Source organism: Copadichromis virginalis, linkage group LG11 (genome assembly GCF_057382275.1).
Source record: "Copadichromis virginalis isolate Kocher_CV1m ecotype Utaka linkage group LG11, C_Virginalis_male_GT1.1, whole genome shotgun sequence".
NCBI lineage: Eukaryota > Metazoa > Chordata > Actinopteri > Cichliformes > Cichlidae > Copadichromis > Copadichromis virginalis.
Window position 1 is genome coordinate 35,816,871 of NC_140628.1, and position 17,503 is coordinate 35,834,373.

The following is a 17,503-nucleotide window of genomic DNA, read 5'->3' on the forward strand; positions in this document are numbered from 1 at the left end:
TCTTGCAATTTATGAACTAAATTAGTCAAGTGTGCAATGTTAATACTCTTCATTTTACAGCCATCCACTAAAGTCTGTTCAGCTGTAATTGGAGCCGTCTCTTCAGCCTCTCTGCACCCTCCACAAAGCTACTCTGGGCAGCCATTTAGTCTCCTGGCTGAGGGAGTGGACTTATTACCAAAAAGGTCAGTGATCAGAACAAGCTGAGCTGCCACATCTGCTACACAGCCCGATATTTCTCTGGTCTATTCCCCGGACACCGTGTTAGCCCCAAGGTTTGCAGGTAGAGAAACGTATCAAGATTTTTTATTTATTTATTTTTTTTTTTTTAAGCTGCACGTTTTTATTCCCTGGTTATTATTCATTTCTTTTCATCACTTACAACAGAACGTTAAGAGTGTTAACATTTCATCCCAGAGACCACAAATATGTCATTAAGACACTTTAAAGCTTCTTGGCAGGAGCTGTGATTTGTGACTTCAGGGGGAAATCTATTACTTTTTAAGATCCCAGTCAGAAGGGTAATGGGATCTAAGAGCAACTGTTTACTTGTGAGTTACAGTATTTGTTCGCTTGCCAAAAGATTCCTTCTGTTTGCTTACTTGCCAGCCTCAGATTACCATTCAGTCATTCTCAATGACCTAAACTGCTTGTGTGAAAGCGGCGCTGTAATGGCAACAATCCACCACAAAATGTCCACACTCCATGCTTCATGCTCGACTTCCCCGCAAACCCATTAATAACACTGCGGACAAATGTTTGCCAGAAAACTACCTCACAAATGAGGACATTGAGAATTCAATGACACACATGAATCAAGGCGGACCATGTTCACTGTCAAACAAGTGCCGTAGTGGAAAACATTAAGGATGAATTAAACTGTGGCTTGTGTCAGAGGGAGAGCATATGTTAGCTGCAATCTATAGGAAACAACTTATTACCTTCGCACATTAAACTTTTTGTGAGGAGAAAAAAAAACAGGACAGATTTGTTTGGCTGGAAAAACTATTCGTTTCAGGAGCTTTTATGTAGGGACACGAAAACGGATGCACACTTAAGATATCTTTCATTTTTCTGATAGTCTTTGAGAGCACTTGGTTCATTTGTGCATATGAGCAACAGATTATACAGTCTGGACCACATGATGTTCAGTTTGTGTCAACATGATGTACATGTAGGTGCATACACACTCCCTTAAATAAATAATCAAACCGCACAGATTATGAGGCAAGTGGTTCTCATCCCTGCAGGTTAAGGTTCTCATCCTGTAGACAGCCTACAACTGAACTGCCATGCAGGCATCACCAGCTGTACTCCAAGACCACTGACCCGGAGTCTGCCCGAGCTGGTACGAGATGAAAAACGCTTGTGCTCGATGGTTAACGGTCAATGAACTTTTCCACTAGGAAACTGATAACAGAAGATTATTCTCTCAGACAGAAAACAATAAAAAGATGAAACATCTACCAAGACTGCCACTAACCAGTGTTTTGGAGGTGTAATTACAGAGCTGACATATGAAAGGAGATTGCTCCAACATTTCAGAAAGCGATTTATTTAGACATTCAGTTAAGTGAAAGAAAAGTTTGTTTTTTAACTGCCAATGTTTTATTAAAAACATAAATTGTGACTACTGTCAGTGACTGTTATTGGAAAAGAAACCGAATAAAAAAAACAAAGCAGAAGTGGAGAATCTACAGCTGTGTTCGCACAGAAAACACGATGACCAGAGGACATAAAGTCGATAACATTTGGTGACATATAAAAATAAACTTTTTCAGTTTGCTGTGCATTAAATAGCCTTTTATTCAAGACTGCTGGTTAGACAGAAAGGAAAAACACCCGAAGACAGAACTGTGGAAAACTGTGCTCTATATTTTTCTAAACAACAAATTCCATCAATCGCGATACTTTTAACTGACACTTGAGCTCGAGATGTCTCCCATTTCACAGACAAGCCTATTTTCAGTGTACCTATTTTCACGTGCATCACACCAGTATAAATGGCAGATGAAGGTGAGAAATTCAGCACGTGCATCAGTTTCCACAGTGAAGTGAACATCAAAGAAAACCCGCAAAAAGGATGATGTATTTTTTTTTTGACCGGAGGATGCAAATAACGCAAGTGTATCTACATAAAAAAAACAAAACAATCTGCATGCAAAATTAGCACAGAAATACAACAAATCCATCACAGAGTGAATGACCGACCCCAGTGACAGATGGTGTGTGTGTGTGTGTGTGTATATGTCTTTTTTCCTCGGTCATCCAGCCTGTCTCTGTATTTGGGCGGCTGACACAGTGAAGAAACACTTCATAAAGGTAAGCAGTGGAAACACCTTGAAGCACAGAAAAGGTGCTTGTTTATCTGCTGCACATCATAGCACTAAAATCACACCAATAATAATTCACTGATGCTTCCAGACACAATACGTTTATCAGTTCAAACACCCGGGAGGTATTCCTGGAGCCCACCCCGGTCTCTTTTCCTCTGGTCCCTCCACCCCTTAATGAATATTGATAAGCCCTCCCTGCTGTGCTTAATGTTAACGCCATGAAAAATTATGCTGGCTGTGTCACTCACACATAATCCCCCGAGGGGCACGGCACAAAACCAATGCACAGCCACCTCAGACACCAAGACGAGAAGAGAATTAGAGGTCAGAACCTACAAGAACAGCAGCCTCATTTCTGTGAGAGTCTTGATGATGATGGAGGTGCGTACTCGTGTTAAGGCTGTGAGCCAGCAAGCATGTGATGCAGTGCGAAAGGGACATTTTTCTAACAGCTTGCCCGATATCGTCAAGCAGTGACAGCTTAGTTCTGGAATCATGTCAACACAAAAGGAAATGCATAGACCAAAGAAGACCATTTGTTCCAAAGGTCAGCCATGTAATACATCTGTAATTCAAACCCAAACAAAAGGAAGAAAGACGTGAGGCAGCTAGCTGACGCTCCAAGCAAGCAGCAAACAAGGCCTGCAAGACGGGATTTTTTTTTTTTACTAACCTAGTGATAACCTTTTCGTTAATCTAGTCTTGAATGTGTCAGAAAACAGTGTAAAACCTGCATAACAAGAAAGTAGCTGAAGTTTTAACATTTAAGAATAGCAGATGTTTTGTTATAATTATCAGTTATACTTGTTGGTATAATTGGAAACAAAGCTGCAGCAAGAATATTAATCCGAATATAAAAGGAGTAATTTAACATTCCATGACATTCCACCTTTCACAGAAGGAAAATTATCAGGATTTATTCATTTTTAACATTTTGTTTATAACCAAAAAAAAAAAAAAAAAAAAAAGTGAAGAAACATGAGGGACATACCGTATTTCCCGGACTACAGAGCGCACCTGAATATTAGCCGCACAAGCTAAAATCAGGGGAAAATCCTGTTTTGTACATACATTAGCCGCACCTGACTAAAAGCCGCAGGTGTTTCAATGTTGACTTATCATATGTAAAAGAATATGCACAAAGGGAATTGTCAGGAAAGAGACGGCTGTTTGGAGACACACCCCTTTTATTAATATTTTGAAAAACAAGTTATGGGTACATATTTGCATAACTTTTTAGGTATATGTACAAGTACCGGTAATTACAAGTACAAAACATGTACTGTGCTTCATAAATGAGTAACAAATGTAGTACATAACAATAACCTACAGCACACCAGAAAAATAGATTCAGACTACCTTTTAGGCTGAGGTGCAGTGACACAGCTTTAACAAGAAGAAAAGTCAGTCATTCACCACCATCTTTCTCTTCTTCCTGCGCACTAAAACCACCAAAGTCCTCTTCTCCAGGAAACGAACAGGTTCAGGATGGCTTCGTCATCCACTCTCCGCTTCTCTCCTTCGTTGTCACTTTCAAAACCAACCAAAGAAATCCTCGTTGTCAGTGTCGGAGCCGAACACCCTCAGAAGGGCCGTGGCGGTGTCCTCCTCTCCATCATGCAGCAGTCCAGCCCTTCGAAATCCGTTGGTGATCGTGGATGTTTTCACACTTTTCCACGCTGTCAGAGTTGAGCATAACTTGCTTTTCGCAAGTTTATCGCCGCTCATCATCCACGCCTCCAGCTGAACGCGTAGCGCTACTTTGAAGTTTGTTTTTCGCGCTACTTCGTACGGCACTACGTTGCCTGGCGGATGGACATGTGACCAAAATACCACTCTTGAACCCCGATCCTTCCGCCAGGCAACGTAGTGCCGTACAACAGCGGAACAAACAAAACAAATCCGCTCATGGACGATCCATAGAAAAGCCGCACCTGACTAAAAGCCGCAGGGTTCAAAGCTTGTGCAAAAAGTAGCGGCTTATAGCCCGACAATTACGGTACATAAACTTTTCTTAAGTAAGCAAGCAGGAAAAGCCAGGAAAACTTTGCTTTAGTGTCTTTGTTTGCTTAACATAACAAACTGTGTAAACCATATATTTTTATTATCTTTATAGACAGTCCTACCTCCTATGTTGCACAGCTGGCTCTACAGAAAGATTCTGTTGAGACTGAAGGACGACATTAATTTTAATCGTTCATTTGAGTGTATTTTAAAGTCTTCCTCTAATAGTAAAGACATCTGATGTAGTGAATCAACAACAGCTGCTGAGGTAGCGAGCATATAACTGATGTGTTTGCCGGTGTAGAGAACACACACAGACACACACACACAGACCCCTTGAATCAGGGTGTGCATTGCCAGGTTGCGCTGAGAGATTATTTGTAATTATGTGTAGTGCGGTGACTTTCATAGATAAACACGTGCACCTATTTTTGTAAGTTAAGTTACTCATAAAAATACTCCTAATAAGGCTTTATGGCCAAACAAATTTTGAGAGTTTACCATGAGAAAGAGCAAAGTGCAGGGAGATGATCTGAAAATATAGGAGGGACCTGGTCATAGCAGGTATGGTTCTTTATGCCCAGGCCTACGTTGGGGTCGGTTGTGTGCGACTAGTCTACTCCATCAGCATTTTAAATACATAATGAAACTGTAAATCACAATAGGGGTGGCAAGGAGCTCTAGGAATAGGTTAGCAATCTCTAGCTGTTGGACTGGCAGTGGCTCTCAGTCTCTAACCTAGCCCGCCGTCTGGTTAACAAATGGTTTCCTAGATTTTGCTTTTATGACGTCTTTTATGATGTACTGCATAAACACAGACATGCTGTTAAACTGATACTTAAGCAGCAAGAACATTTTAAGAAATCTGGTTAAAAGAATAATTACTAAACAGTACTAATGTGTACTAACTGTGGGTGTTTTTACACTGTTTAAGTGCTCTTAGTTTATAATCGGCAAAATCGGCACAGAAGCTGTTCTGTTTTAAACTACTTTTTAATTAAGCTTCCCTCAACCTTACCTACTTCAGTTAGTGGTTTCCTACATTTCCCTGAATGCGTCCTGACAGAAAAGAGAGCTGAACTTGTTACTCAAAGTGCACCGTAGGTTGTGGCTGCCCTGCTTTTAATCTATTCGATTTGCTTCAGGAGGAGAAATTGGTATGTCTAGCTCTTCAGCAACGGATTATTCAGCCGTGATTGCTGAACAATAGCAGCTGTTTCTGAGTGTGGATGAGCTAACACAAAAAGCTGGCTTTTAATATTAACGTTTCAAGCAGCTGAGCATTATTTGGCTATCACTCCTCCGAGGGTGTAATGGAAGTTTTTGTTTGACTGACTGTGAGATGAAATGGCACAGTGTCCAGAACAGAAGGTTTTGGACCCCGGTTGGATTTTTCTTTGAAATGTTGCTGTGCTGAGTAGTAACAACTCATGATTTGATAGAAATGAAGAAGGGATCGGTCAGGGAATAAGCTGAGAAGCAGAACAGAGTGTTTTTGGCCAGAGTATTTTAAAGAAACAGAGCAGAAGAGGAAGATGGGGGATGATGATGAAAAGGGATTTAGCAGATAAAGCTGATAAAAATGATTCCACTTTGTTCCTGCAGCCTTGGACGGGCATTATGTTTTAACGTCTTTAGCTGTAGCTCAAACTTGTAATATTCAGGCAGAGATGGAAAACAATTCACGCTTTTTAGTTCTTAGTCACACAGTCCATTGAAAATGACAGGTATTCATTGGTTTTCACTTCTTAAGATTGTGGGGATTCCTATATTTTCTGTGTTTTGTGCCAAAAGCCATTTTCGCACATGAATTTCGGACAGTTTATGGAGAATTAAGTCAGGATATTTTCCACATTTGCCATTTTTTCACAAAGCAGGAAATAGCCTGCCTCAGATGAGTTTGCACTGCTGAAAATACTCTGTGGTTTGGATGAGGTAATTACCTGGACTGAGCGTGCAGGAGGCAGGACACGTGACACCCACTCTAGGGCTGCCACAAACGATTATTTTGATAGTCGACTAGTCACCGATTATTTATGCGATTAGTCGACTAATCAGATCATCATCCACTGGAAGAAAACTACAGCTTATTGCACCAGCAGCATCTGCTCTTATATAACTATCATTAGCTTACAGCTTTAAGCTTTTAAGGTGCTAACTAAAAATAAAGACAAGATGATAGTTTATTCAATTTTAATGAAATTTGCAGATTGTTTCGGTAAAGTTTAATAAACTCCTTGCTATCTAAAATATAACAGGACACCGGAGTATATTCTCCAGCATCTCACACTTCTGATAATCAGCTGTCTGCTTGACGTTTATTCAGCTGTGTAAAAACTATAACTTTAACCTCAGCCAAACCGATTTACTCAGGAACAAAAAAAAAAAAAAAAAAAAAAAAAAAAAGCCAAACAACAACATTTTTAATTTATCTAAGTGACTCATATATATTTAACCTGAGTCGCGAAAGACGGCGGTGGGTTTGAAAACAATTTGCCGGGAGTCCGGTGTTCTCACGGCGCTAGTGACCTAGCCCCCGGCTAGCTATCGAGCTAGTGGGTAACAGACGTCTCCGAAAACGTCGGAGCGCTTTTGAAAATATGTGGTGTCCTGCTAAACTGAGCCGATATTTGAGGTTTACACAGCTACATTCTCGCCTGAAAATATGTTAAACGTTTATTTTGTGACCCAGAAAGAATAATAAGAGTAATATTAAAACTAACTAGCTACCGCCATTGTTGGAAACTAAGCTGGGCCGCGCTATGAATTCTGGGACACAGCTGCTTCTTCTTCTTCGGGGTTTAACGGCAGCTGGCATCCTTGTACATGCTGTGCTGCCATCTTCTGTTTCAGTCCGTTATTACACTCTTAAATCCTGCTATTATTCCTGCGTCTTTTGCGATCTTACAAAGCTTCAAACGACACGTCGACTATTAAATCAGTCGTCGACGATTTTGATAGTCGACGTAATCGTGACTAGTCGACAAATCGTGGCAGCCCTAACCCACTCACTAGTAAAGCTGCTGATCATAAGCAAAATAATGATCACCTTCTCATTAGCTTAAAAGACATGCAGTTATTTCATGTTAAAAACACATGTTTCTACTGTATGTTTCCTTGAACGTTAAAATATAATTCAATTGAAGAAAAAAGAAAAAAAAAAGGAGGCAGGCGTGGAGGACACAGGTTTGTCCTAAAAGGGAGTTGACTAGTGGGTGTTTTTCACAGAAAATCCCCTATTGCAAGGGCAAATGCTGATCCCTGCCAGCCTGTCTCCACTGTGGGAGCAGATGAGGGCGAACAGAGCCTAAGGCAGCAATGGGCTTGAGTGCCTTGGGGGAAAAGAGTGACAACAAGCTGAAGCCAAGCTAAGTATCGTGTACTACCAAAAGTGGACTGGGTAAGAGACGCCGAAAGATCCAGAAACAAAGACAGCTGCAGGCAGACGACAGTCCTTCCAAGGGTTCAACTGCAAAAACTTTACTACTTGGATCTTGTTGACAAATGCTTCACTTGGCTATAATTTCCATGTTCATGAGTATGCTAGTGTGTGCTTGGGCTCACATGATGTAAATTTTGTCAGATGGCAAGTGCAGTGATTTCTGCAGATGTCTGCACACCTGCCCATTTTTTATGACTCGTCGTAGTGTAGTCCCGTGGAGTCTACACTACGACGACGATTGACCAACTCCACATGCGTCCTTACAGCCTTAGAAGGAGCGCAACACAAATGACTACTCGTCCGTGGTGGGTGCAGCTGTCCACGCTCGCGCCGCAGTATAATCCCCGCCTCGAGCCTAATGCAGAGCCTACGATGTAACCATCACAACGCCTGTGTTGTTCTGGATTTTCTGTGCCAAAACACTAGCTGGGGGTGGAATATCTTTCCTTGAGTTTATAAATTCTCTTAGCGGATTTAAAAAAGAAAAAAAATGGCAGCTGCAGAAGAAGTGTGCTGGAGGACACTACGGTACCGAACAGGCCAATCACAAATCACAGTCGGACGGATGTTATTTGGCTACGATGGAGGATTTCTGAAGGGTTTAAAGCTGAAGTATAAATCCCACATTACTCACCTTGGCTTCAGCTTAGCCAAACAGCAAATGAATCTGGGCTTTCAGGGAGCAGCAAAAACACACCGCTGTAAGGGAGAGGTGTGCGCTTGATTCATGACACACCTTTTCACTCAATTAAAGTGAAATCAAGTCGGTAATCACTTTATACCAATTATTTTGCTTGCATAATCGTTGGAAGCCAGAATCACAATTGAGATTAAAATCTGATTAAGCACTAAATGCACCAGAATATTAGTGGTACCTTTTGCACATCACACGAAATGTGTGCTACAGGGGGATTTAGGAAATGATGAGACCTTTTCTTGCCGTTTTAAAGAATCAAATAATGGGGAAAATAATCTGTATTGTTACTGGAGAGTAAAGGGCTTATGAAAAATAAAATGCCTTCAGTGGGTCAGCAGCCTTTGTAAACCTGATTAACTGTCTGAAGATGTGCAACACTTTCAGATGATGGCAGCATACATTTGAATCTCTGTGGCTTTGAAAATCTGGTATTAGTGATAAGCCTTTCATGCTTCGCTTTAAGCCCATCTAATCAAAACTTCATCCTAGTAAGATCAATGCAATATTTGCACATGTTGATGGAAAGAGAGGGACCCCCTCCCCCCCCCCCCCAAAAAACAAAAAACAAAAAAACAATTCGTCGCAAAAGCTGCTTTATACGCTTCAATAGGTGTAAAAGCACAAGCTGCCTGTACAATATACTTGAAGTGTATGACAGTGAGAATAATTGCCATGTCAAATCCTCTTGGGCTTTCAACATGTTCCTGTTCGTTTGATGCATGACAACTGCCAAGGTGACAAGCAGACTGTCACAAAGCCGAGGGTGAGATAAAGCTTGGAGACACATTTAAATATCGGCTTGCGATTTCCAAGTGGTGACATTGCACTGAAGGTATGACAGTTTTGTTCACACTGCATAGGAATTGATTTTTTGGTTTTAAAACAACTTAAGCATTAATATTGCAGCCTCTCTACAGCCAGAGAAAGACAGGAAACATTAGTAAGAGAGATTTATCAAGACAGGCAGCTCATTTAAACAACACATTTTGAGGGTTCTCACAGGAACGTGGAATGAAGAAAATGTGTGGGTGTTTTATTATATTTATCTAGTGGGAACCTCCTGCCATAGATGCTTCACTAAATTAGATCTTCAACACCTCCCAAGATGTGAAAGGTAAATTTGGACTCTTAGCACACATCTTCACTGATGAGCCATTTTTACACATGAACTCGATAATTTCAGGAGAATCAGGTGGGAATATTTTTCACAGTTTTCTGCACACACAGCACCAGAAACATGGAAAGCAAAAAAACTCTTCATCCATCTGTTGATTTTCTACTCCAACTAAACATGGTATTCCAAATTCCATGGTATTCGCCCTCCCTAGCACTGCTTTCCAATTCCTCATGGGGGAATCCTGAAGTGGTTCCAGTGCAGGCAAAAGATATAATGTGTCCAGTGAGTTCTAGGTTTACCCCGAAGTGTCCTCTCACTTAGACATGCCTGGAAAACCCTTTAAGGGAGGCCATCCTGATCAGATGCCCAGACCACCTCAAATACACTACAGCATAGGCCCTACTCAATGAGGTACTATTAATTAATCTTAAGTCCTAAAAAGTTCAAAGCTGCTGTGCATGTTTAAAAAAAAAGGAAGGCTAAATATGCAAAGACGGGCTCTCCATTTTGCAGGCAGCAAAGCTGCGGGATCCCTTCCACTGCCCTGAAGGTGAAAAGACTGTCGGTGAAACAAAGGAGACTGCAGATTTTTAGCTGTACGATAGAAAAAGAGAAATTCTCTCTGACCGTTGACACAAATGGAGGAATAATCTGGATGGTTCCTGAGTTGATGGCCACCAACGCTGCATTTACTGAAAGTACAAAAGTGAATCTCTTTGACACAAGTCTCTATCTGCCTCATGAAAGGGGGGGCAACAGTCTGTGCCTCCATTTGTCGTGGGGGGAATGAATTGAATAACCTCTCAGGCTAACCTGGCCAGGAGGAGCGATGAGTGTGTGGCATACAAATGATGACGACATAAACGCAGCGGCTGGGTGCTCAGTCGTGCGAGAATATAAACTGTGCTGTGATCGTCTGCTTTTCTGATGCACCTGACCCCCCCGTCATTGTTAACACAGGGCTAATCTAGTTCACTACATCAGACGTGAAAAAAAAACAACAAAAAACACATTATTAGGTTTTTGGTGTCATCTTAAATACAGAAAGGCAACACACACACACACACACACACACACACACACAAAGGATTATCTTGAAGAAGCTTAATTGTTTCCCAGGCAACTAGTTCCCCCACTAAGACGATGACTGTGAAATTTCCGCTAGCGATTATTTTACTTTCAAATGACTTAGCTGTGTCCTCAAGCTAAATCCTTCATGTGAGCCAACCTAGTTTTAAGACGGAGAGGGGTGGGGGTGAAATAGATTAGAGACCTCGAGGAAAAAAACAACATCTCTTTTAGCCCCCGGTACAATAACAAAACCGAGCCGTGAGCTGAAATGAAAAGGTTAGCTCAATGTTTATCGTTAATGATGGTGGGCTTCTGATGAGACCCAGCAGGGGTGATTAATTCATGCAATAAACAAGGCCGTCTAGGGTGTAGTAATTTCAAATTGCCAGATGAGTCACACAAAGCGGTTTTCCTTAATCATTTTAAGCAGGTGCCTGAACGGATATAGCCAATCACAGTGGTCAGAAAACATCAGCATCTCCCACAAGTGTCAACAAACACTGGCGTCCATTTTCTTTCTTAATTTGCAGTCGAGTGCTGATTCAGAGAGTAATTATTGTGCAGTAATAAACACAGGCACAATCAATGACAGTGTCACTTTGTGTGGTTTGGGTTAATAAAAGCTGGCTTCCTCCCAAAGGTATGCCTTTTGTCATGTCCGCAGAGACCGATGCACATGTGGCCTGCCGCTCGCTCGCGACCGTATCTCTTCCTCAAAGGGCTCAGAGCCGCGACAGTGGCACATAATAACCATTGTCTGTGGTGAATCCCCAGCGCAGCGAGCTGGGGGGGGGGGGACCCACACGAGAATCGAAACAGGTTTTAAAGTCACACCGCACACTTGTTTTCCACCATTTCAGAGGACCAGAATACTGTCATCTAAAGAAAAAAAAAAGGCAGCATGCATTATGCAGCAGCAGCAACAACAACTCCACAGTGGCCTTAAGTCACTCGAATACACCAAACAAAAAATACAAACAAACAGCAGCAGTATGCGGTGAGTTACAAAAACACAACTGCATTACATCTCCTTTTTTTTTTCCCAGAGAAAAGCCATGAAAACAGCACATTGCTGCTGCTGCCCATATCAGCTTTACCATCTACACTCAGGGTTATGAGTCATTACAGCAATGCTCCGAATGTGTAACATCTCCTTACCTGCAGTTGGGAGGTGGGTCTAGTGTTATTTCCGCAAGCTCTTTTTGAATCCTGCAAAAGAAAGATTTGCAAATTAAAATTCATCTGAAAGAGTGGAGATTTCCTTGGTGCATTTATTCAGTGATACAAAAGCTTTCAAAGAGGTGTGGTTGCCTTTAACCCAAATCTCTAACGGAAAAAGAGATGCAGACGACCTCCAAAGAGGTTCTGGCCTTTCCCCTAAAAGAAAGTTTTTCTTGTAATTAGGATTCCGTTTACTCAACTAGAAAACACCTTTTTTTCCCCTATTAAATGGCTTATAAATGAGATTCTAAAAACTCAATATGATACTACAGTACTGATGTCGAGTCTGCTTAAATCATAATCAAGTGTCCACGCCTGTGGTCGACTACGCAATTAGACATTGCTGCCCTCGATAGTCTGCACCTAAAATACTAACTGTTTATATTAATTGTCTTTATTTTATTAAATGCCAACACCAGGGAACAGTTTTCTGTGATTTTACAATCGTGCCCACCACTAATCGGGGCTGCGGTGCTCCTCACCCTCCCTGTCAGGGGAAGATGTGAACTTCCCCTCAAGTTAGGTGGAAAGTTCTGCAATAGGTTCATATAGACAATGACTGGCTGTATGTCAGCCCTGATATTTAACCTGCTGACATGTAATATGTGCAATAACAGTGTGGCTTTGCAATACAGTTCTCCACACTGATGATGATATAATTATTGATGCTTTAATATGATCATTTTCATGAGAGTCATACTAAACTGAACATGCTTCACTATAGTTTCATTCAGAAGCTCCACAAACAACCAACATTGACATGACAAGCTCATGCTTGTGTGTGTGTGGGAAGCGGTTACACTGATTTATCAGCATCATGGGAGAAAACAGAAGGATATTTCTGACAGTTTGATTGATTTTTGAGTTACAGAGTAATAAGATTGTACTTGGAGAGACGCTTGCTTTGTCAGTGGAAAGCTGCTGTGTGTTGTTTGGCATGATGAAGAGTGGAGGACAGGCAGGTGCAACATTTTAAACATCTAAAAACAGGCTGAAGGAGTTAGTAGAACTGTGAAGAAGGTAAGGAAGCAAAGAGCCAAAATATGTCATGATGTAATTCCACCTTTTCACTTTCACCTAATATCCACCCACTTTTCTTTTCAGCCATAATTGTATGTCAGCATGTAAAAGTCTCTTCATGCTGGAAGTTAGAAATAGTCTAACTTCCAGCATCCACCCACTTGGGCCACACGTGCATTATGGAGGGTGGACAGTGCTACAATAGTAGGTGCACATTAACCTCCTCTCCTTCCGCTCCTGCAGTGATACTACTGGTTATTGCCAAGTGCAGCCTTATTCGGCACATCCGCGCGAGGAAAGAAGTAATTACTAATTTGTGCCACACATTTTAGTGATATTAAAAATATGATTTGGTTTCTTAAGAATACAATTAACTGTTTCAAATAGCTCATAATAAAAATGCAATACGTCTATGGAGAGCATGTAATTTTGTCCATTAGCTTGTGCTCAGCTTTGATTGCCAAATGTTTTCTTACTTTTAGACTAGTCCGTTGGTGTGATTTCTTTCCACCCTCCTGTTTAAAACAAGTCAATTATTGGCCAGCAGCTTCCACATCAGCCACACCACCAAGAAAAAAAGAAACTGAGAAGTGAACAGAAGTTGCGGTTTTGGACAATTGTTGATAGTTGCCTTAAATATATGCAAATCAGTCATGCTTGCTTGGGTAAAAGTAAAACTACTTACAGTTTATAACAGTGCAGATTTCAAGTGTTAGATCGCAAATATAACCAGATTAAGTACTCCTATTATCTGTTTATTAAGCACGAGGATAAATTAGACAGCTTTGATCATTTGCTACAGATAACCAGAAAATTGGGATTCAGGCACTGCTGCACAAAAACAACGCTGAAGTCCGCCCATGTTTTGGCTTTTTCTGCTTACAAAACCCCCCCAGAGATGTTCATAATGTCAGTCTCTGTTATAAAAAGACTCAGTGGCCTAAGCCAAGTGGTTGCATAATTCTCTCATCGGCTGTCTTTTTTGGGAATAAGTGCGAAGACTGGTTGGAGGTAAGTGTTGGTGGTGGTGTAGGCTGTGGAGCACGAGGCGCATCCAGTCGAACAAACAGGCTGGAACGAGAATCTCTCTTTATAAATGACAGCAGTGACACCTCAGCGCAGAGCTGGGTGAGTTTCTTCCTTTCTGTGGGTTAAGCGGCACACTGAATCGCGTGGATGTTTGAAATGACAATGCCTGTGGGACTGCAGTCTTTTTATATTACTTCACACCCCTGGGGCACAAGAAGGGGGAGAGGCCTTCAGTTTAACAAACAACTCCTGTGTAAACGCTCGGCTCTCAAAGCCAGATTCAAGCCCTCTCTTCTTTTCTTACCTCTTGGCACTAGTTGAAAGTTTAGCAGCGGTTTTACTCGAGATCTTAGTCTCCTTCTTTTTGGGCTGTGCTTGCTCTCGCTCCTGTTCAGCAGGTACCGATTCCCGTTGCTCAATATCCGAGCTTCCCCCGCTTGTGCTGGGGCTGTCGTCTGGTCTCTGCACTTCGCTGGACATCGTGGGCCCTAAAGCAATAAATGAACATGCAAATATTAATAGGTTGCAAGTTTCCACAATGTCTGATAGTTGGGTAGACTTGGGGACAGCAAAATGTACTTAATCTAAATCAAAAGCTGGGTGTGGGCGAGGGTTAAAATTGTGCAGAGTGAAAGCTGATGAAAAGACATTTGTCAAAGCTTACAGTGCAGCAGATTACACATGTATAAGGCCCCTGTTAAGAATATAATGAGACATTCACCCAATCATCTGCTAGGGGTTACAGACAGAGCAGTCATTAGGTAGACTCCACTGGCCTAGATTTCTAAAACAAACTAGAGGTCCTGTCACTGCTCTGTGTCATACTCTCTCCTCTTCTTTACTGGATAATGTGGTAGTAGTTTGAGACACAGAAAGCTCTTTGTGGATGAAAAATATAAATATCAATACACTACCCTGGTTCTGTTGCTCATTTGTTTACGAACGACAAAGACAACGCAGGAACAGGGGTGTGTCCAGAGTGGGGACCGTGGGGTGGCTTCAGCCCCGACTGAAAATTATTTACATATTCTTTTGCAGATTTTAAACAAATAAATCTACTTTTCCTATGCTATGTTACGTTTTGTAAGTTATCTAAAACCTTACCACCAGGGGGCATCATTTTACCTCTGGGCAACTTAAAATGTTTTGTTCTTTTTACTTTTGGCAATTCTTTGTACCTCTAGTCTCCATTTCCTCAAGAAACTTGCCTGTGCTTTTGCCAGGAAATCTTTATAATTAAGAATTTCCTACAATGCTTCATCTAGTGGCAATAGCTGGTATTTCATGAAAGTGCTGCCCAGTGCTTGCCGAACTTCAGATGATTCAGCTGATAACTTGAGCTCACCTTGGGAGGTTTTAAACCATTTAAAAAAACCCAAACTGATAATAATAATGACCTTTTAGATTAAATTCATGTTAAAAGTTACACGCAGTAAAGCTAGTGATGTAAGTTTTGCATTACTTGCATGAATACATTTGCGTTAAAAACCCATGAGTGTTCACCCCAAGGAGTCAAAAGGATAAGGAGTAAGGCCGATAGCGCGAGTCAAATTACAGTAACATGAAGTCCTGCAGAGGCCCTATGCTTCTTTTCTTTTCTTCATCTAAAAAGCATCAAAGAAAGAGTCCGAGCTAGTTGCCTTCAAATGATCTCAGTAAACTTTCCCTCCATTTCTGATCATCAGTGATGTCAGGAGAATACCAGCTGATGGGTTTTCACAGTGCACAGTGAAGCTAATTTTCTATTCTATATCCACCTCTATTCAAGCCCTTACTTTTTCATGTAATTATGTTGCATTAAAAGTTATGAAATTGGCGGGCATGCACCAGGGGGTGCCCAAAAAAGAAAGGGGGAAAAAAAAAGAACATAACTGGCAGCAACATGGCAAATGAAAACCATATCCAGTGATTTAGACGGGGTGGTGCGAAGTGGACATTCTAAGGTAGAGGTGACTGACCAGAGATGGGAATGTCCAATAGCAACAAACCATCAGTGACAAAGCAACGGACAATGAGCAAATACTGCAATTTGGCAAAATGCTTTGTAGCAAGGTAATCCTCTAATGCATTTACCACATTCAAATGTCAATCTCAAGCCTCACAGTTGCATCTGTCCTCTTGAAGTTACTGAATGCAGCTGATTGTCAGCAGTGTCTGGTTGCTGTTAGTTGCTACCCTTTGACTGTGTTGCCACTTTACAAAAAAATTTAAAATAAATCCCAATCTGTGGTTAAGCACCATTTTTCATGTCACACCATGAGCCTGAAATTGGTACCCAACATGTTTTTTTCAACGTTTTTCTGATTCAGATTTTTTCTGCCCCCCCCCCAATATGCTACCTGTTTTTTGTTTTGTTTTTCTAAATCCTGGAAACGCCCCTGGGCTTGAATAAATACCATGAACTTATTTTTTAAAAGCAAAACTGATAGATTTAAGCTCTCTGATAGGCACGAAATGAATAAAAGCGATCAACTGAAGCGGGGGATAGGTCGTCTTTCTACGAGGGGGGGGGGCGTTTCACGGTGACGGTAAGGACACCAACGGCTGAAACGTACCCGGTTTCGAGATGCCAGGGTCCGTATATCCCCTCAAAAATAACAACGGACACAAGTTAAGAGGGGTGTGTGGCATAAGACATCACTTCATTGCTTTGTCAGAGCAAGGAGGTCAACATTTGTGGGGGTGAAGCACACAAAAGGGGCCGGCTAAAACAAAAGCGACCATAAACATAATTGGGAGCTAGCTAACGTTAAAAGGCCGGGGGGAGGAGGAGAAGGGTGCGTTATATTACCGCTGAGGGGGGTATTTAAAGGGAAAAAAAGAAGCAGAAGCAGGCCTCGGTGTTTTAAACTCAATGAAAATGCGCATAGGAGAAGGCGTTAATGCCGGACTCGTCCGACGGCGAGGCTGATGGAGGACGGTGAGCGGCGGCAGTGCCAGCGGAGCGGTGTGCGGTGGCGGTGCGGGGGGTAAACGTGTGGCTCCTCGCCGTTTCTGGAGTGTCCACATTGTGCGGTGAAGAGCAGTGACCCTGCCTCGGCACAAAGGGAGGCTCGTCCCACACATCCACCACCACCACCACCACCACCTCCCCCTTCTTTTCCTCCTCCTCCTCCCTTCTTCTTCACTGGAAAACGACACTTTTTACGGGACATTTAGTTACTTTTCGCGGATCTACGGCGGCTGAACGCGTGTGTCGACCTTACCTGACAGCTGGCCGTCGATGCTGCAATTCCGCGTCGTAATCCCAAGGTACCGAAAAAAGTATATCCTCTCACGGCCGCCTGCTCGCTCCCGTGTCCTTGCTATTTAACTGGAGGTAGCAGCAGCAGAAAAGCGATTACAGAAAACTGAGGAAGCCCCGGACCGCCTCCGCGCGCGCTCCCGGTCTGCGCACACCGCTCGTGCACGTGCGCCGCATTGGTGAGAGAAGTAGCCTACGCGAGGCCAAAGCAGTAAAGGGCCTAATGAGTAAGTTTTTTCTTTTTTTAATACGAGGAATAAAATACGTTAGTCGTGTAACAATAAGTCACCATATAAAATGTCTTTATCAGCCTGTGCAGGAG

The 17,503-nt window shown here is 42.1% G+C and overlaps 1 protein-coding gene across 1 annotated transcript in view; it reads right to left on the reverse strand.

Moving 5' to 3' along the window:
- Window positions 1–17,283, reverse strand: part of LOC146699339 (ubiquitin-conjugating enzyme E2 E2) — a 39,322-nt gene extending 22,039 nt beyond the window's left edge. The window contains exons 1-3 of the mRNA XM_085472217.1: window positions 17,144–17,283; window positions 14,242–14,425; window positions 11,826–11,876 (exon numbers count right to left, since the gene is read on the reverse strand). Of these exons, the coding sequence (XP_085328343.1) occupies window positions 11,826–11,876; window positions 14,242–14,417 (227 nt within the window). The 5' untranslated portion in view covers window positions 14,418–14,425; window positions 17,144–17,283. The remainder of the gene's footprint in view (window positions 1–11,825; window positions 11,877–14,241; window positions 14,426–17,143) is intronic.
- Between the last annotated feature and the right edge of the window lie 220 nt (window positions 17,284–17,503).